Source organism: Aulonocara sp. 'chitande type north' Nkhata Bay, linkage group LG12 (genome assembly GCF_057382095.1).
Source record: "Aulonocara sp. 'chitande type north' Nkhata Bay isolate Kocher_YH1m ecotype deep benthic linkage group LG12, A_spYH_male_GT1.1, whole genome shotgun sequence".
Lineage (NCBI taxonomy): Eukaryota > Metazoa > Chordata > Actinopteri > Cichliformes > Cichlidae > Aulonocara > Aulonocara sp. 'chitande type north' Nkhata Bay.
Window position 1 is genome coordinate 37,817,350 of NC_141355.1, and position 23,581 is coordinate 37,840,930.

The 23,581-nt window shown below is 45.2% G+C and overlaps 2 protein-coding genes across 4 annotated transcripts; one reads left to right on the forward strand and one right to left on the reverse strand.

The window, feature by feature from the left end:
• The first annotated feature begins 102 nt into the window (after window positions 1-102).
• Window positions 103-6,136, forward strand: rnf215 (ring finger protein 215). The gene is made up of 10 exons (XM_086315499.1): window positions 103-1,234; window positions 1,557-1,709; window positions 1,861-1,932; window positions 3,276-3,361; window positions 3,985-4,039; window positions 4,143-4,247; window positions 4,465-4,581; window positions 5,322-5,465; window positions 5,633-5,735; window positions 5,916-6,136. Exons 1-10 carry the CDS (start codon window positions 995-997, stop codon window positions 5,936-5,938), a joined length of 1,098 nt encoding a protein of 365 aa, XP_086171625.1. The 5' UTR covers window positions 103-994; the 3' UTR covers window positions 5,939-6,136.
• A 1,952-nt stretch (window positions 6,137-8,088) lies between these two features.
• On the reverse strand, window positions 8,089-22,620 carry ascc2 (activating signal cointegrator 1 complex subunit 2). 3 transcript variants are annotated; one of them, XM_086315495.1, is made up of 19 exons: window positions 22,471-22,620; window positions 19,526-19,632; window positions 19,267-19,425; window positions 18,158-18,331; window positions 17,930-18,059; window positions 17,783-17,850; window positions 17,542-17,655; window positions 16,514-16,626; window positions 16,361-16,435; window positions 16,164-16,268; window positions 15,999-16,067; window positions 15,601-15,675; window positions 14,325-14,583; window positions 13,963-14,159; window positions 12,957-13,076; window positions 9,683-9,907; window positions 9,520-9,610; window positions 9,155-9,246; window positions 8,089-9,061 (listed from the first exon to the last, which is right to left on the reverse strand). In XM_086315495.1, exons 2-19 carry the CDS (start codon window positions 19,607-19,609, stop codon window positions 8,890-8,892), a joined length of 2,322 nt encoding a protein of 773 aa, XP_086171621.1. In that variant the 5' UTR covers window positions 19,610-19,632; window positions 22,471-22,620; the 3' UTR covers window positions 8,089-8,889. The 3 variants fall into 3 exon arrangements, with proteins under 3 accessions (XP_086171621.1, XP_086171623.1, XP_086171622.1); XM_086315497.1 differs by having other exon boundaries at window positions 19,526-19,629; window positions 22,471-22,617; XM_086315496.1 differs by lacking the exon at window positions 22,471-22,620 and adding an exon at window positions 22,310-22,464.
• Between the last annotated feature and the right edge of the window lie 961 nt (window positions 22,621-23,581).

Consider the following 23,581-nt stretch of genomic DNA (forward strand, 5'->3'; position numbering starts at 1 on the left):
GCCTTCTCTGTTCATAGGTTCACTCACTATTAAAATCATGTTATTAAATACAGAATTATTCAATGTATCTTTCGCCATTAAATTGTCGAGCTAATCAGCTGAAAATAAAGAGTAAAGTAATTTAATCTACGAGGCCTTACACTGAGAATTTTAAGCTCTTTAACGTTTAATAGTAGGTGTTTTTTCCCTTTTGGGTAAGACATTGTCGGGACAGAAAGGAAAAGAAAATAAATTAACAACAAATCTTGCACATGCGCACATACAATAAGCGTTTTCACATCGTTAATTAAATTAAGTTATTGCGTATTATGCCACTTTTATAAAGTTATGTTTAACTGCGTATTATTCGTTTTAATTTATCATTAAAACTAATAATGTGTGAGTGTGCTATCCTATATCGTACCGGGCAAGTGAGAAAATGAACTTGTTAAAAGATCCTGATTTTTATCTCCAGTGCTTTCTGAAAAATATTAGACTTTGATAAAGGGAATTTAGTTATTCACCATCTTAGTATAAACACCAGGCCGTTTTGAAAATGTTTTATACGGAACTTTAGCTGTAGGGTTGAGGCCTAGCTTTAAAGCGAAAAAGGAAGTGTGGGAGAGTACTTCTCTCGGTGTTTTTATTCGTCTCTGTTTAAATTAAAAGCTCAGCGACTGTACGCTAGCGTGAGAAACAGTCATATGCTAAAGTTGGCAGTTCATAACCAGTGTGATACATCGATAGCTAATCAACAGCATTAGCATGTGATTTAATTTCTGTCGATGCTGTCTAAAGGGCCTTTTTTGCGTTTTTCCTATGCAAGAGAATAATTATCCTGCAGCTTCCGGGTTCGACCGGAAGCTGTTTTTCTTGTTTACATTCTCCGGGGCTCTGCGAGCTAACTGGCGAAGGGAAGCGCTACGGCTTTTCCAAAACAATGTCTGACAGTTGATTAAAACCGTGGATTTATTGCAGTTTTCTGCTCTATTTCCTCTGTGTTGTTTTGGGGGTCATGGCTTCCCCTCGCTGGTGCTGCCTCGGGGTGTCGTTACCGCTCCTGCTACTGCTGCTGCTGCGGTGGCCGGGGCTGCTGGCGGTGGCGGAGCAGGTTGCTCTGGTAGAGGTTTTCTTGGAACAGCGGCCAGATGCGAGCGACCTGCTCCAGGGGGAGGTGGTTGAGTCCAGCCTGGGCGGTGGGAGCTCCGAGCAGCGGGACGAGGAGCGAGAAGAGTTGGAGGCAGACCTGGTCCTGGTGAGTGGGCCTGGGGGGGTCAAAGCTGCTCGGCTCTTGTCCTGGTCCTTTAATAGAGTGGTACATGCGGGTGACACGAGCCCAAAATAACAATTTGTTTTGTTAACTACGTTTTATTTTTTTTGGCTTAAAATAAGATTTTAGATAGAAAAATTTAACTTTAACGTGTTGCCTTTTTTGTATGTGGACCAATCACACCTTTCAGGTAAAAGAGATAAAAGAAGATGTACTAATATTAAAAACAGATCAACAATCACCCGTCAGAACTTCCACCCTGGTGCAGGGCAGATGTTCAGCCTGTTTCCCTGTCCTTTGTCTTTAGGTTAGAGATGAGGTGACACCAGTGGACGAAGGAGAAGACGAGGCTGACATCAAGAAGCAGGAGCCGTGGATCGGGGTTGTGCCCGTGGAGATAGACGAAAGCAAAGCCTCGACTGGGAACCAGGAGTCCTTCGCTGATGCTGTGGTAAATAAAGTGAGTGGTATTTGTACAGTTCAGTCAACTGCTTAGTTTTCACATGTTCCACATTGCCTTTCTGCTTTAGTTCTGTGATCAGTCTGTTTTCAGTATTTTAGAAGTATTTTAGTTAAACCTGAAAGGTAACATCGATTTCTCTCTGTTCAAGATGAAGCGAGCGTTGGTCCTCGGAGCGTCGGCGCTGATTATTCTGGCTCTCAACCAAAACACCGTCAGTGAGGTAAAAATTCAGAAAGAAGGATGTGTCTGCAGTTGATACGGATCTTGTTTCTCCATCTTTTCCATCATAACTGTACGGCAACTTCCTCAGACGTTTTCCTTATTTGACTTATTTTTACATGTGCCAGTCCATGTACATGACCCCGATGCAAGTTACAGGCTGAAAGTAAAGTTGCAGGTTATACTGCAAGTGCCGCTGGAGTGTGAACATCCTCATGCCAGTCTGTGTCAGGACAAGGCATAAAAATGGCTGCATATATAACAACAGTTCAAATGTTCACATTCTATTAGAAACAGATCTGAGGTTTAGGTCCAGTGAAGTCCCCAAGCTACAGAGATGACAACAACATAAAAGGATGTCTTTGCAGAAGCTTTTTTGGATTTCTTCATGAATCCCTCAAGAAGAGTGAAACTGAGAGGATCATCTGAGAGCAGCACCTACAGTTCCCATGAGTGTAACCCAGCTGCCTTTCTCGTTTCCCTGTCCTCACATCTTACTCCCTCCCAGCAGACATCTAAGCGGGGAGGCACGTTTGATACAACTTCATCATTAATAGTTTTATCATAGCCAAACTGCTGCTTTATTTTATGATCTCAGATGTAACTGTACTGATCGCAGTATAAGAGAGAAAACCGCCAACAGTCAGATGACCCCTTGTGAACACCCTTTGGTAACAGTGGGAAGGAAGAACTCCCTTTTACAGGAGGAGACCTCTTCAAGAGCAGGCTCTGCTGGGATTCTTCAGGCGATGAGGAGGAAGAGAATTGTTTGGACCTGAAACATGACCCTGAAAACCTGAGAAACATACATTTGTTTTCTTCAAAATTTCCTGACATTCATGAACCTGTGTGTCATTTACCTTTTTGTGTTGATCGTTTAGGAAGTACGCTTCATAATTTAGTAAATCACAAAGCACCTCAGCTAACTCTTTGTCTGCAAGAGAGGCCGAATCTAATGTTTATTAAGCCAGTGAGAGGACATGCAGTACACAGCATGATGAAAAGGGTTTTTGTTTTTTGAACCTTTCTTTCATAACAGCCCAGCCAAATGTGCCGTTGTTGCACTCTGTGCATGCTTCTTATCAGATCATTGACAGTAATAATGCTGGTGGCTGTTTTAGGTTTACTGTGTAAATCCGCTTTTGATGTTGCCGCAACCTCTATTTCTATTTTCTCATATGAGACTATTATAGTATTTTATGTTGTATCTAACTTAATTGAAGAGCCACCATTATGCATGGAAACATGCAGATATCATTAAATAAGTCTTTTTCAACTGCACAGCTCTGACTGTGTTTACATTTCAGTCTGCTGAATTCTTAACCCTGTTTTTCCTGTTTGTAGATGGATTTATCCCAGGTGCTGTCCAAGCCCATCATTGTGATCCAGACATCAGAAAATGTGACCAAGCTGATCGGAGCACTGCTCAGGTCAGTGCCTGATTATCAGAGATGCAGCTGCATACATGCGTCCATGAGTGTGAGTTGCATATAATGGCACATGTGTTTGCAATTCAGAGGGACGGAACGCTGATGGAAACTGTGCATTAATTTGAATGCGCCCTGCATAGTTTCACAGAACAACTTCAAAAAGTAACAGTGGGAGGTTAACTTACCTTAAAAATGGGTTTCAAGGGTATTTCAAGCATGCATGCAGTAAACTCAGGTTCTGCCACACTCAATTTCAACAGCCTCACTGAGACAGGAGAATCACATCAAGGCGAGATGTTTACAATTTATCGATAGGCTTTCATGTCAAATGTGTCTTATGTGGATTTGAAAATGGCAGCATCAGTGTGTCCGTATTTCACAATACAAGCACTGTGTTGTATGAAAAAAACTTACAAGTAGTGATTGAGTCCAGTAGATGTCACAAATGTCACCCTCTGCTGCCCGTGAGAGAGGATGCAGATGTTCTTAGCCATCATTGATATACAGTCTGCGCTTGTTGGTTGTTGGAAACACTAATGGAGAAAAATGCAAACAAAGCAGGAGGACTGGAAGGTGGCAGATGATTTTTATCGGCACCTAAATCTGCACCGACCTCTTCACAGGGGCCTTCAGGCGACGGCAAAAATCACATACAGGACGATCCTGCAGGACAACCTGGTGAGATCCACACCCATCTCAGTTGTTAGCACCCTCCAGTGGTGAGTGAACAGATGACAGGCTGAGCTGACAGTGAGCGCATTGCTGCTGTGTGTTCGGGCAGGGAGCCACGCTCACGCTGTGGTCCAGCTGCGGGCGGTCGAGAGGAGGTCGCTACGGGGAGTGGCAGGGGGTCATCTGCACCGGCGAGACCAACTCTCAGGTCCAGGTGGGCAAACACGACACAGTCAAACACACGTCTGCTTTTAAGCTGCTGCATAGGAGCCGAGTGAGTAACTCGTGTTAGAGCCTAAACCTCTGACTTCCTACTTGTCAAGATAACCCGATTAGATGGAACGGTACAGAATTAGAAATATAAGCTAATTTATCTGGAAGACTTTTCTTGTTTGTGATGTAGAGGAATCCGTGTTGTTGCTGCTTCACAGAAGTACCTGCAGCAGCTGTGGGACACCGTCCTCCTGGTGGCTCTGATCCTCAGCACAGGAGTCATCGTTCAGGCTCGCTGGCAGTACCAAGGCCGCCAGCTGAACGACGACTTAGAGGTAGACAATTATGTTTTTTATTTAAAATTTGCTTTGGCACAGCCCCTCGGGTCCCCCCCCCTTTTTAAGCCAAGTTTTTCTGATTGGCTGCTCCTTTCAAATAAAAGATTCAAACAGCAGCAACTGTTCCTGAGGTATCTGCTCTCAGGAACAGTTGAGAGCAGATATTTTTAAATGCTGGATGCCTTCCTGATGTAACCTCAGTGTGTGTGGCTGGGAGTGAATCGGCGACCTTGCGTTCATTAAGCAAATGTGTAAACTTCCGCAGTACAGAGGCTCGAGGCAAAGAGCACAACAAAGCAGCCTACACAAAACAAAAGCTGTCTGTGAGGAGAACTTTAAGTCAGGCCTCTGTCGTGCAGTTTCAATTAAATTTTATTTATATAACACTAAAATCACAACAACATTCACCTCAAGTCATCTAATACTATGAGCTAACGTCTCTACAATTACACCCACACAGAAATAAAAATCAGCGGTACATGAGATGTTCTGCTGGCTACTTCTCTCCCCCCAACCGGTCGCAGCAGATGGCCCCGCCCCTCCCTGAGCCTGGTTCTGCCGGAGGTTTCTTCCTGTTAAAAGGGAGTTCTTCCTCCCCTCTGTCGCCAAAGTGCTTGCTCATAGGGGGTCATATGATTGTTGGGTTTTCTCTGTATCATGAAGCGCCTTGAGGTGACTTTTGTTGTGATTTGGCGCTATATAAATACAATTGAATTGAATTGAACTGTGTTTTTCAGCTCCTTCCCAAACAGGACGTTCTGAAGAGGATGTCATCCCTGAAGACCAAACGATACCGTCAGCCCAAACCCTGGTGTGACCCGTCGCAGCTGGCAGAGGCGGAAACCTGCGCCGTCTGTTTGGAGCCTTTTAACAACAACCAGGTCAGCCGACACCCCCCCCACACACACACACACACACACTATAACTCTGTTTAATTCAGTAAGAAGGGAGTGACTGTGAATGATGAGAGTAAATAGTCAAACACGCTCTGCTTTTTGGCTAACTTTGTGATTTAAATAAATGATGCATCTATAAAATGTCGTCTCAGTGTCTGCGGGTGCTGCCGTGTCTTCACGAGTATCACAGAGACTGTGTCGACCCCTGGCTGCTGCTGCAGCACACCTGTCCTCTGTGCAAGCGCAGCATCCTCAGTGAGTTTACACACTCGTACACGCCTCTGTCATCCTCTTGTAAAGGCTTAAAATTACTTGTAGTAAAACACTTTAGTCTGCAGTGGAAGAAGGCTGATCTTTTAAAGTCTCAAGTCTTTGTCAGTCTAATCGTTTTCACGACCGGGACTGAAATGTGTGTCTGAATCTTTTCCTCTCCAGGCAGCATCTGCAAAGACAGCTAACAGTCGTTTCATCTCGGGGAGTCGGTTCACATCCCGACCTCAGTGACACTTATTTTTTGTTTTTGGTTAAAGCGACCTCAACACTTCCTCCTTCCAGCTGTGGATTTGGGAGCATAAACTTGTCGTCGCTGCTGACCGGCCATCAGATTTTAACCTCTACAACATACAGTGGTAGTTTAAAGCAGTACTACGAAGTTCCCCACTGGTCGTGTTATCTGTGAACAGAACTTCTTCTTGAGATCTCGTTACTGTACAACTCGGTGTGTAAACAGCAGCAAATGCAACTGTTTCTGGGATCAGTATGTGTAAAAACTGACAACCTCAGTATCTGAGTCAGCTGCTGGTGCAAAGGCGTTCAATACTTTTATGTTTTTAGTGTGGATGTACTGATCACCTGGTTCACTTTAGGTCAAAATGATGTCAGTAACCAACAACCAGGGAGGACTGAAAGTTTAAAAAATGGTCGTCTTTGGTACTTTGCAGTTCAGTGGTAGTTGTAGAGCTTCTGTAGTCGTAGTGCAGGAGTCAGTGTGTACCAGCTGGTATCATGTAGGGAAAAAAACACATCCTTAAACTCCTCCTTTACCATTTTATTTATTTTTCCTGCAATTAATCATGCTTAGCATACATCAGCAGCCAGTTTAGTTTCACCTGCACAATCAGTGATGCTGAACAGGTAGGATTGTGTTGGCAGCATAGAAGGATATTGTCCCTTTTTATGAAGCTCTGTGTAACGAGTGCTCTCACAGCTGCTACAGTTTTACTTTACAAATCATAGATCTGCTGCAGTGTCTTTTCAGCTCTTATTTTCCATTTAAATGAATTATCTTTGGGAAATTTGAATTCTGCAGTTTGATGAGAAGAATTCCACTCGTGTTTCTAAGATTTAAAGAAAAGAAAAAAAAATGAAGCCAGACTGAAATGACAGCAAGTCTGGCTCCATCCTAAAGAATCAGAATACCAGAATCTCGTTAGCTTATGGCCCATCCTCTTTCCTTACCAATGAGCTGCAGGGCTGCTAATTTGGATGTAGCCTGTGGACGGGCCTTAAATCTCTCTCTCCTCTGTGGCTCCAGAAAGAGTTCTGGTTGCATAAAAATCTACTTAAAATTACCTTCAGCTCTCTTTCTTTGTTAGCTTTCATAAACCCTGTTGTCACTTTCAAGTCTTATTGAATAAAACGTCAGGTAGTGGGCAAACAGCAGTTTATGCAACAGGACTTTTGTATACAGTCTGTGCTCCACCCAGAATCTGCAACGGGTGGGGAAGTCGCTCACATGTTGACACACCAGGTTAACTGAGGCATCAGGACAGTCTGTTAACAGCTGTAGTCCAAAAGCTGGTGTTGGAGTCTGTCCACAGGAAAACGAATGAAACGGAGGACCGACATCACTTCCTGTCCAATCCTGAAATCACAGAAACCAATCAGGGCCAGAGGCTTTGGGACAGGTCAGGGTTAACTGGTTAGAATTGACTGAACATTACATGTAACGCCTTCAAGGGTGGGGTTGTCGGTCCATCTCTTTTTCAGAACAGTTTATCCAATTTAAGGTTGGAGGGAAAGTCCAGATGAAGCGAGCTCTTCCTGTCAAAAGGGAGTTCTTCCTTTCCACTGTTGCCAAGTTCCGCTCATAAGAGGGTCATCTGTTTTTTGTCTTTGTCTTTTTAGTTTTCTCTCCCAGAGGTTTACCTAACAATAATGTATATATACTTAGATATGGAAATTAAACTGAACTAAATCCACTGCACAACCATTTTTACATTTTCGATTACAAGCCAAGACTATTGAGTTAATGAAGTGCAGAGGTGCTGACAGGCAGATTTAATCATGTTTGGACGTAGTTGAGTTTTGGTTTTTTTGTCCCTGTGTTTGATGTAAATGGCAGTAGGTTCGTACAATTTACTAACACAGTAACAACATTCTCACCTGATTTTAAGTAAAAATGTCAAACAGCTCTTTGGAAGACGACATATCCAAACTGTGATTAAAGTAAATCTCTGCAGTGCTGAAACACAGAAAAGAAGCCGTGTACTTACCAAAGCTGAAGATAATTATCACCGTTTTTACTCTGAAGTGTGTTCCTGCTGCAAAACGGGAATTTAATCTAATTATTTCCAAACTTTGCCAATAACCACAAACTCAAAGTATGTTAAACATATAGTTTTATTGTATTTATTTTGTGATGTTTTTTTGCAATGCCAACTCCAAAAAGCATAACTTTGTGCTGAAATTGTTACAAAAAGCTCATCGCTGAATAGAAAATAGCGTGTGCATGGCAGTGTGTAGGAAGTTCTCCACGAGGACCATCCTTGCAGAAAGTGCTTCCAAACACAAACGACAGCATCGTTATGAGTTGGAGTTTCCTCATTTATGGTGAAGTCTGGACAGCAGTGGTGTGAGCGGAGTAGATGATGATACACGCGTGCAGCAGCTTTCGCACATGCTCGAACAGGACGAGTCGGCCGCTGAATTCCAGACTTGATCTCCAGGTCAGTAATTGTTCTTCCAGCTACAGAAGGAACTCCTGAACGTCTCCTCCTTTTATTCCTATGTAGTCTGTTTGTCGATGATGATGATGTCAAAGAAACTTTGTTAGATCACCCTGGATCTTAATAATAAAATGATTTGTTACATGTTATTCTTTATCGTCAGTCCTTCGCTCACACTTGATGTTTATTGAACTATAGAATAAAATCCTTTGGGCTCAAACACGACACAGATCTCTCAACTATTTCAGTAAAGCTTGTTGGCAACTTTTAATAAAAGAAAAAGCCAAAATGCAGTTTTACCGAAACCATTCTGAAAACTAACGAAATCTGTGACGGCCTTCACAGTGACTGGAACCTGAACCACAGTCAAACCAGAACCACACCAGAGCCCAGATCCTTCAGCTTTCACGCACACCTCATCCTCCCCTTCTCCCATCAGTCCATTGCGGTTGAGCCACAGGTCAGGAGGGGATCATGCCTTTGTTCCTCTTGCGGTCGGCCATGCTGCGCCGGTTGTGGTTGGCTACACGGCTCTTGTTGGTCTCCTTCTTTCGCCGGTCCTGTAACGTCTCAGTGGTTTGTCCTTGTCCTTTGGGTCGGCCAGCCACGTTGCTGGAACGCTCTGGCCGGAAGCTGCAGGAGGGAAGACGGCACATATTTTCAAGAATATGTTGGACGGAAACAGCTGAGCAGAGTGAACCTGCGCAAACTGAGCATCGTCTTTACCCTTTCCTCTGCTGCATGGCTGCTCTTCGAGCCTCGGCTCGCTCCCTCAGCACAGCCGGGTCCTGCACGAACTGGTCCCTGTTTACAGCGCTCTGAAATAAAAGGAAGTGACAAACAATAAGACACGGACTGTCCAGGATTCTAGAAATGTGGTGGTGCAAAGCCGATCACGGGGGCTGAGGGCAAATCATAAATCACCAAACCATTTAAATGCTGAAACTTCGGCAAGTTAAATCATATATGGAAAGTGTGACTTCCGCGTAATAACAAGGCAGCTGTGAGGTAACAGATTAACATCAACATTTTCTAAACTCCATCATCGCACAGCATTAAAGATTTCAAATCCAATCAAATGATCTCCGTACCTTTGAAGCATCTTCCTCTTGATCGTCTTGATCGTCCTCCTCGTCTTCTTCCTTGTTTCCTTTTCTCAGTACCTGCGGTACCGTGAACGGCCTGCAGAGGAACAGAAATTAATTCCGGCTCGCTGCGTCTCCACTCCATCATAATCAGCGACACCAAAGATACCTTCTGGTCAGTAAAGAATCTCCGTCTAGGTCGTTGGCGCCCACTTGGTTCATGTCGTAGGTGTCGTCGTACTCGTCGTCATAGTCGTCCAGCTCGTAGGCCGTCGCGGATTCTCCGGGTTCGACGATGACCTCGTCCACCACTGTCTCGTACGTGTGATAACGAGCTTTCTGCTCCGCTATGTGCCGCTTGTCGTTCAGCATCTCCCGAACGTTCTCACCTTTCCTGCAGGAAAACAAAGCGTCTTTAAGGGCACGCAGAGTTTGAGTTATGAGCCAAACATCCTGAAATAAGAGCAGCACGGAAGTGAACATCTGAACATATTACTCTGGACCTGGTAGATTTGACACTGAAAACACGTCCACTTTCTTTTTAACTTCCCGATCGGTTCCCATATGGTTTTCACTGCCCTATGCATAGCCAAGAAAACAGTCCTCATGAACTGGAAAAATAAAAATAATCTTAATTCTAACCAATATAGAAATTATCTATTAGATTACATTAGTCTTGATACAGCCTCTGCCACCACATCAGATCAATTGCTCTGGACTCCTTTGATCAGCTCCATCACCTAGTGGGGGTGGGGGGGTCATAGTTTGGTCCCGCCTTCACTGTTGTGATTGGTGTGGGGGTAGGGACAGGCTTAGGGCGTCGGGGGGTTCCCCGGAGGCATCTTCCTTGGGGGGCTCAACCCGGGGTAGCGGTCATGTCCGGTTAGGGGCTCTGTTGGCTCTCAGGTGACTGTTTCCTCGCGGCTGCGTGCAGCGGGGCTAGGGGAGGGTCTGTGCTGACGGACGTGGGTTACTGACCTGGTAGCCTGGCTGCCCCTGGGTGGGTCCGGGATGGGCGTGAGGTTCTGGGGGCGCTCCGTCTCTGGGCTGGGACCCGGACCGGGCCTCGGGGGCTTGGGTCCTGGTTGGTGTGTTGCCGGGGTTGTGGGCGGGTGGGTGCATGGGGGCCCAGCCCTGGAGCAGGGTGCCGCCGGTGCGTCGAGCCACCTGGGGGGCTCTTCAACTGGTGGGGGAGATTGTCACATCTTGCAGGAGCTTTCCTCTCCTCAGGAGCTCCCTCTGCAGGAGGGGGAGATACAGGAGAGGTGGAGGAAGATCTCAGCCTGGGTGTTTATTGTCTTATGTAGTCTGGAAGATGAGTGGATGGTGGGGTGGGTGCAGTTTTCTCTGTGGTGGGGTTGGGTGGACTGTCCCGGGCTCTGTGGGGCCGGGCGGCGCTGCTGCACTGGGCCCCGGTCTGGATGGGCCTGGGCCCCCTTTCCCTGGCGGGTCGCGGAGTATGGGGGTGCCTACTGGGGTCAGCGGGGGAGCTGGCCCCAGGGAGGGGTCACTTGCCCCTCCCTTCCTTCCCTCCCCATCTCCAGCTGCCTCCCTCTTCCCGCTCCACCACAACCACCCACACATGCAGGGCCTTGGAGTAGGGGTATGTCACCAGGGTGCAGAGGAGGCTACCCCCCCCCCCTGTCCCCTTCTGGCTGCCTCTGCCTCAATTTTCTACCACAACTTAGACATTCACATTACTCACACTCTCATTACACATACATATAGGATCTTGGGGGTGGGCACAATCACAGAGTCCAAAGTACCATCAGGGTGTACACCCCACCCCTGGCATCGTTGCCCACCTCTCAATTTTAAATACACGTAGACATTGAGGGCTAGCAGGAGGGACCATGCGCTTACCTGCTGCTCTCTGGCAGGTAGCTCCATGCCCTCCTGGGTTTTAAATGCACCTTAGAACACACATGCATCAACACTACAATGAGCGGGTGGAGGGAGGTTTGGAGTCTTCTCTCACCCCCATTCTCTGCGACCTGCTGGAGCAGGGGGGCTAGGACTAGGAGGAGGAGTTGGCCGTCCGACTGCGGTCTGGAGTGTGGAGCCTTCCTGCTGCTGCGGAGTCGGGGCGGTCTGCCTCCCCCCACCGCAGGGAAAAGGGAAACACCACCTGGGTCTGGGTGCAGTTCCCCCCTCCAGGGGCGGGGGCACCTAGACCCGGTTTGTAGAGTACGCTTGGGGAGTGTGATCGTGTGTACAGCGTCTCTTTATGTCTGTCTCCACGTTGGTTGAGTGTGGAGTAAGTGCATATGAGAGCATGAGGGTGGGAATGGATGTTTGTATCTGTGTGTGCCTGTATGTCTGTGTCTATATGTCAGGTTGGGTATCAGACGCCACCTCTCTGGGGACATCTCAGGCCCTCCAAGGTTTGGAGGCCTATCTCCCCCTACCACCACTTCCCCTGCCAGTGGCGGACCCCCTCAGACATCGGTGCGTTGGTGGTTCTTTGTGTCCGGGGATGGGCGTCCAGGTACACACCGGCTCACTCCTTGGCGGCCGCTTATCGGGGCCTGGAGCCTGGGGCTCGCTCGGGCCACTTCGGAGGTGGGGTGCCCCCGGCCTCTCGGCCTGGGGCTCGGTCACTCAGGCGCAGCTGGCTGCCGGCGGAGCTCACGGGCGCGTCACTGCAACTCCCCCTGGCTTCTGCTCCACGGCTGCTGAGTGAGCCCTCATCTGGGACTCTCCTCAGCTCTTTCCGGGACAGTGGCGCGGCTGCCCCTCTGGTGGTCTTCCTTGGTCTCTTGTGTTCTGGGGGCCTCTGGATGTCTGGAGTTTTGATCTCCTCCACACCTGCTTCACGCCCTGGAGGACGGGGCTGTGGCCCCCCCACACCCTCTAGCAGATTATTACATGAAGGAACCTTTTAAAAACAAAAAACAAGCGCGTCCATGCTCACAGGTGTACACACGGGTGATCACACCCACAAACTACACCCTTTTTGGCTCCTACCTCAAAGCACACTGTGTTCTGTTGATCTTATGTGCTGCACAATAATGTTTAACATTTAGTATTTACTGTCATATTCCCATATATCATTGTGATGTTGTTTATTCTATTACTCTTGTTCTCTTCTGCTTGCTTTCTTTTTTCTTTCTCAGCAGGTGATCCAGGTGATTGATATATGCATTTTTTTTCTCTGCCCGTTCTGTTGGTTTTTGTCTTTTGCCCTTCTCCCCCGTCCCTCTTCTCAGCTGTTTCTCTTTCCCTCTTTCTTTCCCCCAGTCAAGTCTGTCCCGTATTCAGTAAGTGAAAATAAAATAAACAAAAGGTGAATCAAATGGACCATTACGGCAAGGCTGGGATGGTCAGTTTGGTAAAGTAAATCCGTTGGGCATCTTTCTTTGCCTTTAGACAACAATTCTGATGCAAAAGAGCCAAACGGGACAGGCAAAAAAATCGGTGATTATCTCGATGTGTGCTTTTACCTCCGGCCCTTCCAGACGCGGGACATGTCCACCTGCTCTCTGCGGAAGACGTCAAACTCGTCACCATCAAATACGTTGGATCTGTTGTTCAGAACAGCCGGAAGCTCCTCTTTCACTGGCCTAAAAGAGCCACGACAAACATGATAGCATAAAACTCTACAGTGATCTAAAACTGATCAGCACAACCCAGACCGTGTGTACTTTTCTACTCTAAAACTATAAGATCACTAAACACCACCCAGAGAACCGAGACTGAGGCACACGAGCCCCAAACGTCAAAACTGCAGACTCAACAAAAACATGAAAAGGAAAAATGTGTGCTGTAACACAAAGGTGAGCAAAACATTTGTCGTCCTGCTGCCCTTGGAGGTTTTTCTCTGCATCAGATGTTTATTAAAGTTGCTATAAATATCTTCTGTAGGCACACCATGCAGATTTTTATTCCAGAACAATGACTCTGTTTTCATCTGCAGCCGTGTTCAGATGTGGCGTCCCTGAAACATCTGTCTGCACCTAAAACATTCAGGATTCATTCTACCACATCCCATTCTACTTCCTTTAGATGTGAAGGCTGGGAAGGTCAAATTAACTCACAAACTCAAAGCAGTTTGACATCATTTTTGCTTTGTGGTGTGCAGGTAATGGAAAACTGTGGCTATTAAGGTTGGGAAGTATAATATGCAGCATTAAAAACACGAATGAAGATAATAAAACATATGTTTCTGCACTATTCCACCAGCAGCAATCTGGACTGTTGGCTCAAGCCAAGCTGGCTCAGATGTACTGACCCTGTGGTCTCAGCAGAAATGGAGCAGCCTGTTAGCCCACTGCAGCCTCTCAGTGACAGATTTCATATGATCCCATATTATTATGGATTACGCCATAAGTAAAGTACATAATCAAATTATCTAGATAAAGAAATGTTATGTTAGACACTGCTATAAATGTCAGATCACAGAGCAGATGATAAATATCAGCATTATGTATAAATCTCTCGGTGTGTTACCGTGGCATGGCTCGGTCCAGTTTGGCCAGATTGGGAGCTAACCGGTCCTCCAGGATGTTATTGATGACCAGCTCGGAGTTGTAGTTGTATTCCTTCAGGCATTCCAGCAGGAAACCTTCACCCAAATCAGGAAGTAGGTCCCTGATACACGACAGCAGAGACTCCAGCTCCGCCCCGATCACTGGATACACGGCGCCCTGAAACCACGTCAAAGGCAGGCTGTTTTTAGACTCCATCGCAGTAGCTTTGCTGACCTAATTATTTAAAACTTTGGCCATTTTAACAGGATATATAGGACAGAAAATAAGGAAAATCTCTGGGCTGCTATAATCGTGCATTGAGCGGTAACAATCAGAGCTCACATTGTTTCCTCTTTGGGGGACATCCAGCATGGCCTCTGCTCCCCTCGTACTCTCTCCTTCTGCTGGCTCTCTGACCTCCTGAGGTTTAGAGCCAGCCAAAGAGGAAGCAGCAGCACCAGCTGCTGGTTCCCGATTGGTCGATAGCGATGCAGAAGCTTGAGCCTGACTAGTCCGAGTCTGGCTTTGTGGTTTCCGTCGCCCCACGCTGTCCCAGGCACTTTCAACTCCCTGGAGCAAGTAAGACGTCCTGGTCTCATCACTGAGGCAAAAGGTGGTTAAGGAAGGTACCGAGGAAAACAACAGTCACTTTATCATCCAACACTAAGACCCAAGTCTGGCTTTGAGATTTAAGATCCATCCCATCATCCATCAGAGCAACAGTCTGAACCCTAAGAAGCTTAAATATTACGATATTACAATGGAAGACAATAAGGGATGAAACAAATTCTCATATGTTTTTAATTACTTAATTAAAAAACATCACATAGTGCAATAATGCCACTGTTGAATATATAAACTGCATTATCCCCAGTTAAAGTTAAAAGTCCTTCATGAAATGAAAATGCGTCACCATAAGTGGCCAAATGAGCGCTCCTGGATCTCACTTCAATTACAAACACTGTATTTCTATTCTAAGCTGAGCCCACGCAGCACACACTCGCTCAGCTCAACAGATAAATGCTCCAACATTATCATAAATCTGCTGATAAACTACCATCTAATGTTCCTGCTGTTACCAGAACACGTAAAACAGCCCGGAAATATAATAAAGGAGGAAATCCGATCACTTTATCACTAATTAATAATAGTAGGATAAATTGTACATCCCTTTATGTAAACGTAGTAATCAGTGATTTGGTATTTTTGACTTTTCTCTTTATTTCTGGAAGTTGGTGTTTTCTAGTGACTGCCTGGAGTGTGGTCCACTGGAATACCAGTCCTTCCATAACTGCACATATGAATGCAGATATAAACTTAATGCAAACCACAGTGGTGGTCTCTTTACATTTTGTTAATGGCATTAGTGAACTTTGAAACAGGGTCAACTATTTTAACTTAAAATGAGTACGTCTAAAACCAACATAGCTCACAGGGAAAGCCAACAGTGAAGGCTCAGCAGTTTTCTGAGGCTTTCAATGCTTGCTGTAGCAACAGCTTTCTTTGTACGTTTGAAAATCGTGGCCATGTGTTGTTGAACTGTTTGCGTGAGTGCTTTCAGGCTACTGTTAGTCATAACAGCCTTTAGAAATGTCCTGCTGTGAAGCGCTGAGGATACATGACAGGGACGGCCTGCTGCAGGAGGCTGATGTCGTCTGCAACAGGGAACTGCTCATCGTAGTCCGTCAAGAATCTGGAAGGAACAAGAAACAGATGTTAAATTTAAGTTTTGATGACATATTTCTCATTACAGCAGCAATCAGAGAGTTCAAGCAAAAACCAGAATAACCCGTATACTGAACGACAAAACACTGAAAAGGTTTCAAACTTTCCAAAAAAAAAAGGCTCCAACAATAAGTCAGTGTGAATAACTGATGAAATTCAGTTTCTCTGTTAATTTTAATATTTCATTATTTACTTGCAAAGTTGTTTGAACTTTTTTCTTTGTTGTTTGAAAACGTGCTTATTATAATATTGGCTTATAGACTGAGATAAATTACTAATCGTCCATCTCACCTTTTCTCAGGTAAAAATGATGTGAAATATTGCAGCAGTTCCTCTGCAAATGTTTGCATGTTTTCTCTCCTGCGAGGAAACCAGTAGAAGTTTTAATGGGTGCGTCTGTTTAAACGTGTAATGCTAATCCTGCTAATCTCCATGCAAAAACTCTGGGCGTCTCACCCCTCCAGGATTGGTTGTAGGCAGGTGTGGTGCAGCAGCAGGTGCACCGTCTCCACCATCTTACGACAGGAGTGAGACAGCCTCTTCCACAGGTCCTCCTGAAGACTATAAGAAAGTTTGTCATCGCTCAGGTGGTAAACGTTTCCCCTCGCACTTACATTCCTGTTTGGTTTTGTCTTTACGCAGCAGACGCTCACCTTTTATCGTCAAAGTTTCTCTTTCTGATCGCCTTCTCGAGGTCAGGCACACCGGTCTCATAAAACGAGGTCAGACTGCCAGCAGAGAAAACACAAAGATCGTGAGAAGGTTTTATGGAGGTACGACTCACGGTAAACTTTCAGGGTAACTACCTGCTGAGGAAGCTGTGGGACTGGAAGCTGGTGCAGGCTGCGGGGAAGATGTCCAGGAAGGCATTGATGGTGGTGGTTGAGTCACACAGGTACAAAATTATATCTAACAGTTCCTAGGACAGAAATTATAAAAGATATTATCAATCAGAACACCTTCTGTAGAACCGTAGTCAGCCTAGTAGTTAAGCCAGTTGCACCATCGAGGTACAGGCCTTTATCTTGAAATGACTGTGCAAAAATCTGTTCCTATAATAACAACCTATGTTTAGCAGGCTGGAGCACTAAAGGTGAGGCACGGCTCATAGACAGCTGGCTTTTAGATGGAAGAGATCCTTAGAGATCCTGGGTGAACAGAAGGTTATCGTGAGGTTCTGAATCTGAGCTCTATTTGAAGAGAGCTGCACGACACTGTGAGACTGTGACCAAACCAGTGAAACAAACTGATTCTTGTAGGTTCTGTAATCTTTTTTTAACCTTAATCCCAATGAAATCGCTTTTTCTTCTGCTTTTCTTCTGCTTATCATCCACAGCTGCTACAAATGAACATGACAGCATGTTTTGTTTTTTGTTTTTTTTAAAAACAGCGACAGGAAGTGACCCACTGTACTCAAAAAAAAGAAGAAAAAAAACGAGTTTCAATCCTTCTTTCACACCTTATTTAGCAGCAAATAAACTGGACCAACCTTTATGAAAGGGGCGGAGATAATACCATCCCGCAATTCACAGCGACTCACACGATTCGGAGAACCGACAGTTAAGATGGTTTTAATAGGAAGGATATCATTTCCCTTTCAGCACAAACACGATGTGCCAATAAGGACTTTGAAAATCTGCATCTGTTCAGTCGAAGGCTCGATCGTAGGAAGATGGACCACTTGATAAACTCAGCTTCACCCTGCACAGCTGTGTCACTTTCTTTTAGTTAATGGACTGAGAGAGCCAACCTGATGTGGTCTCCTTCATGGATCTCAGATGTTTCAGTATTTTATTTATTTAACTGCATATTGTTACACATCTGTCTGACTGACCTGCTGGCTCATGGTCATGGCAGTGGGTTTTTTGTGTGCATTCAGCTTCATTGGCTCTGCAGCGGTGGCTCCTTCACACTGGAGACCACACTTCTGCAGGACCGTGTCAAATACCTGAAGTTGACACAGTGTTAAAAGTTAAAAGCGCATTCAAATATTCTCCGACAGAAACAATGTGCTTTTCATTTGGAATTGTGACATTTGGATATTTTTCAGTGAAATGCAAAAAGCGGGCTCTCGCCTGTAAAACTGTGGCCACCGTCTCATCCAGGTCGTTGTAGTAGGACGGCTGCTGAGTAAAGATGTTCTCTGAAAGGCCGTCATGTTGAAAGTGAGCGGAGTGCAACAACTGGCATGAAACATAAATAAGATTTCACACACAGCTCACCTATCATCTTGTGCAGCAGCTGGCCGTTACCCTTTCCAAAAAGCACACAAAGATCCAAAATTTTGGGAATGTCAAACAGAAAGTTCTCGTAGATGATCTCCCCAAACACGGCTGGGGTAAAGAAGTGTTCCTGCAGGGAGGTGGAGGAAGTTAAGGTTTCGTACTGCGCTACTTTATGTCACCACCAACGTCAGCCCGTAAGACCCGCTGAAGATCTAGTTTTCCTACCTTTGATTCTTTATGCGTGGCCATACGGAGGAAGGTCAAGAAAACCGCTTTGTGGATGGAGCGTTGCATGTCAGCCACCGCCGGGGAGGAGGGTAGCGTGGAGAGATCGAGGCCACGAGGAGCGTGACGCAGGTAAGAGTCCAAACACCTCTGCAGGGACTCATCAAACACCACCTGATGGGAGAAACAGGCCACGCGACATCAGGAGGAGAACATCTTCTAGCATCAGCACCATTTCCTACACGTGAGTCACCAGAAATCTAAACTGCTACCCGGCTCCAGAGGACGCCTGCAGCTGAATGACAAATGTGCACCTGAATGTGGCATCAATGTTAAAGTCTTACTATCACAGCAAGAACTATTCTTGACCCTTCGGCAGCTGAAGGTCATGTCTGATACCATCAGCCTCTCTCTGCACTCCTTCCTGAGTCTTTTCCTCTTGACTTTTTCTTGTGCAGCTTCTGAGCCGTCGGTCATTCACCATTTTGGCACCTTTTTCATTGAACAACAGAGATTCCCCTGCTTCCTTAAACTAACCTGGTAGCTTATTAAAGGCTTCTCTATTTACCCACACATGCTGTACATGGATTTATTACAGTTCCATAAAAATAATCCTGCTTTTATTATCTAAGAGGCACTGAGACGTACTGAGACGCGCTCTCACGGCAACAGCTTTCCTACTGTCTACTGTTATGTTTGTACTAATGTTTATAGAGTTTTTATTAATTTTATTATTACAGTTTTTTGCTTTTATATAATTATTTTATATTTATCTTTTTAATTGTATTTACATTATTTATGTATTCATTTATTTGATTGTTTTAATCTTTATTATTTTTATCTGTTCACAATTTTCTTGTGTTTTTTTGACAGTTTGCATCTTGGTACAACACAAACTGTTAACATGTTTCTGATAACAGAAACAGATCAGTGTAATACTGGTCTATGAACACTGCATCCATAGGCCAGGATCATGTGACATTACTGTCTGCTAAAGAGCAGGTGTGTTTGAAGCATTAGTCTTTGTGTTGCACAAAATAAAACACAGGCAGTCCTGCAGAGCGCGAGCCGTTGAGTTTTCTCTACATAACACGTTGACACGACTGTACCTGACACCAGAACTTGTCATGAGGCAATGCAAGCAGCCACTCCAGGTCCTCTGTGATGAATCTGGCATGTTCTAAAAACTCCTCCACGTCAGCTGGAGAGCCGTCTTCTGGAGGGGGCTTGTAAGGCACGAAACAGCGCTCCTCTGTCCTGTCTGGGTGCTGATGGATGGCAGAAAGCACAGGTTGGGATCCTGGTCAGTATGAGAGGTGAGCAGCTGTCTGAGTGAACATTAGCATAAAACCATCAGTGCCGACTCACCAGTGCAGGCAGCGTGCGCTCCTTTCCCAGAGGGCCAGGCTCGGTCACTTGCTGCTCATCCAGTGGCACTCGAGCACAGGCCATGGCTGCTCCTTCTCTGGGTTCTTCTGATGGAGTGTACAAAAAAAAAAGTACATTTTACTGGAGGTAGCTACATTATTATTAGTAGTAGTACTTTTAAGGCAAAACTCCTGGACTTCAGCCCGTGACGGCAGTCCTTGATCAACGCATTGACCACTTCCTGTAAGGACTATCATCACCTAATGCACTCAAAGACAGCAGAGTGGGCGTCCATCAGACTCATCTGAGTGGTAGCTGACACAGCTGTTAGCAGCCACAAGACGGGAAACAAACAGGCCACCTGGAAAGCACGGACTAAATTTTCACAATAAAACATTTACATACAGGCTCTTTAAATGTGCACTGAATTTGTATTCTAAATAGGGATCCGACACGTCGTCCCGAACTATCTGTTTGATCTTGTTTGATCTTTATACCATGACGTGATCCTCCGTTATTTTCTCGTTGACATCCCTTATGGATGTTTTGTTGCTGAAACTTGTTTTCTGGTCCCAAATATCAACCATGTCAGCAACTCGGAGTTTCAACTTAAAACTGTCCATCTTTTGAGCATACAGTGGTTTAACACACAGACTAATTATAAGACTAACATCACAAGAACAACCTGAATAGATGAGCAAACAAAATAAAAGGGCAGAGGTCACTTCAAAACTCAAAACACTGAGTAACAGCCACTGCGCTTGTTTGAAAAGCAGTAACACAGACAATAAAGGGCCTCATATCTGCAGGGAGGCCGCCAATTAAGGTTACTGTGTAAAGATGGGTCCAATAGCATGATCCTCTCTTTGTGTGCAGCTCTAATTTAAAACAACTGCCTAAATCTGCTCCAGTTATCAGGTTCAGGCTGTTTTGTGAAGGTGAAAATCAACTTGATAAGTTTACCCAGAGTTTATTAATCTAGCTACAAGCCTGTTCAAATAAAAGCACAAGTATTCACAGCAATGGACAATCACAAACATGCAAAGAAATTCTTATTCTGTCCCAAGTCCACTGTGGTTTGCACTGCTGACACATCGTGGTGGGTCTCATTACTGTCAACGATCAGGAGTGATCGTTGACTTCAGGAGAAAACAGCACAGTCATCCACCACTCATCATTAACAGCAGTGCTGTGGAGATAGTCAGCATCATCAAATTCCCTGCAGTAAATGGCCTGTATTCATATAGCGCTTTACTAGTCCCTAAGGACCCCAAAGAGCTTTACATATCCAGTCATCCCGGCTACATTTCACTGTGTGTTATACTTGTATAACTATGCATGTGACAAATAAAGAACCTTGAACATCCACCCATTCACACACTGGTGATGGCAGCTACATTGTAGCCACAGCCACCCTGGGGCGCACTGACAGAGGCGAGGCTGCCGGACACTGGCGCCACCGGGCCCTCTGACCACCACCAGTAGGCAACGGGTGAAGTGTCTTGCCCAAGGACACAACGACCGAGACCGTCCGAGCTGGGGCTCGAACCGGCAACCTTCCGATTACAAGGCGAACTCCCAACTCTTGAGCCACGATCGCCCCCAAATTCCCTGCAGTACAGATAAATGATCGTCCGGACTGGTCACTGAACACATTAACACTGGTTGAACGGGCTCAGCAGCACCTGCACTTCATGTGCTGGTTAAGGAGAGCACACCTTTCCCTTACCATCCACCCATTTAGGACATCACACACAAACACATCTCAGTAGAGCCCATAACATCATCAGAGACTCCGCCCAGCTTGACCACGCAGTGTTCTCCCCGCTGCTCTCTGAGAAGAGGTTTTGGAGCATCAGGACCAGGACAGCCAGATTCTGCAACAGTTTCATTCTCAAAGCCATCAGACTCTTGAACCCTCGATAACCCTGCAGCATCAGTCCCCAGCTACTTCCCCCCTCCCGTCTCTCCATACATGTATAAAGCACATTCTGAAACTGGACTGGTAGGGACTCTATATTTAGGTCAGTGTAATATTTCTGGAATGGTGAATGTACACTGTTATTCTGTTGCTACACTGCTGTGAAATATATTTATTTCAAAGATCCTGTATAGTTTTTCTTTTCCTATTATACATATATAGGCACATTTTCTCACATCTCAGGTTCTTTTATATTTAGATTTATATAATCTAATGTGCACTAACTGGTTTGCTTGACTGCTTTACTTCTTAAAGGTGGTCACGAGGGAAAGATAAAAACATCAGAGCTTCTTACAACCCGCGTACAGAGGTCTGACATATCTCATCATGCACGTGACCTCCACCTGAGCAGGTTAGGTCTGCTGCATGAGTTACCATGGCGATGTACCACACCTTGATAACAGTGACACGCTGGGTTAACCCTGAAGTTACCTCGCTCAGCCCCAAATCCTGCTTCGTGGTACAGGCCTCTGATGGATTCCTTAAGTTGAAAGCTATAGATCCAAAAGTATTAAAGAAAAACTCTCTAAACTTTCTATGCTCGCAAAACAAACTGAAAGGATTAACTGATGATAAAAACTAAGCCACGCACAGTCAGTCTGTAGCAAGCTAACGTGAAGGGTTTACTCAGAAAGCTGAAAATAGAAACGAAACACATATAAAAACCCACTCCGGTTAGTTAGGAAGCTAAGGTAAAGTTAGCTAGTAAAACCTCCAACCTGTTAACCTGTTCACGGCTAGCAGCCTGCAGGTAATTAGCTAAGCTCAGACTGATAACTAACTGCGTGCTCAGCTAAAGTTACCTGTTAGCTGTCACTTATTCACAGAGTTTAGCAGCGCGGCAATGAATGGACGCGTTAACACAACGTGTCAAACCAGCCGGTGCCTTCAAACCCGTCCCCCCGGGACCGGAACACCAGCATCGAACTACCGAACAGGAAACAGGCGACATGACCCCGCTCACCTCTCAGAATCACTGTCCCCAACGGCTCACAGCCATCACATCAGAGTCACCACAGCAGCTTCCCACAGTTCCTGCTACCAAACGTTTTCTAAGCATCTGTGTCAGACAGGAAGTGACGCAGATTGTTTTCCTTCAGCGTGACGCATGTGACGTGCAATGAGGGTTGGCTGTTTACATCGCCCCCTGGTGGGCACCAAAGAGCAATGCCTAATTTCTTTACATTTTCCACAAAAAGATTAAATACAGTATATAAGGCAAAATCACTAATGAGTTTTAAAGTCAGTGATTGGTATGACTACTTTCAATCTTGAACACAATCTGAACTCTTTGGGAATTTTCTTCTCATTTTTGTAAGGTGTCTTGAGGAATAACTCTCCAGGCTTGTTGAAGGACACTAAACACTCTTTACTGGATGTTGGCTGTCTCTTGTCCTGTTCTCTGCCAAGATGATGCCGCTACGTTTCAACAGTCCAGGCTCTTGTGAGGCCAGTCCATAACTGATATTTTCAGGTATGCTTTTATTGCATTGGCAGTGTACTGGGTTCATGCTGCACATTTATTGAGATATAAACAGGTACTCCAGTTAGGGGACTTGTCTGTTTGCACTACTGCCTAGTGGGCATCAAAGCCCAAAGGAAACAGTCCCTATGGCAGCTGGGATAGGCTCTCAGACTTTTGTAATGAGTGCTCAGCAGTGTTCTTACCTTTATTGTGTGTGTGATCTGAAAACACACACGTACACAAATAAGACTGTTTTGATATGTTGGTGAGTTTGTATGGAAGGAGCTTTTGTGCATTTTGTATTTAGATGTTTGTGAAAAAAAGAAGGTTCTAAGAAATGTGTCTTTGCAGGAGTGAAAAACTAATGTGCAAAGCATAATCAGCTTCATTGTGGTTTCCCGGTCAAAGGAGACCTTCTTTTCCTCAAGAACGATAAAATTTGAATGCTTTCTTTGTTATTAGAGAACTGTTTGAACATCCACTCGAGTAGCCTGGATCCTGTCTGCTACAGTATTTTTCATCTTAATGCTTTCATGATATTTGCTGAATAGTACATTTCTCCAAGAATGAAGGACCTCTAATAAACATATTCTTCCAAGTAACATAACCT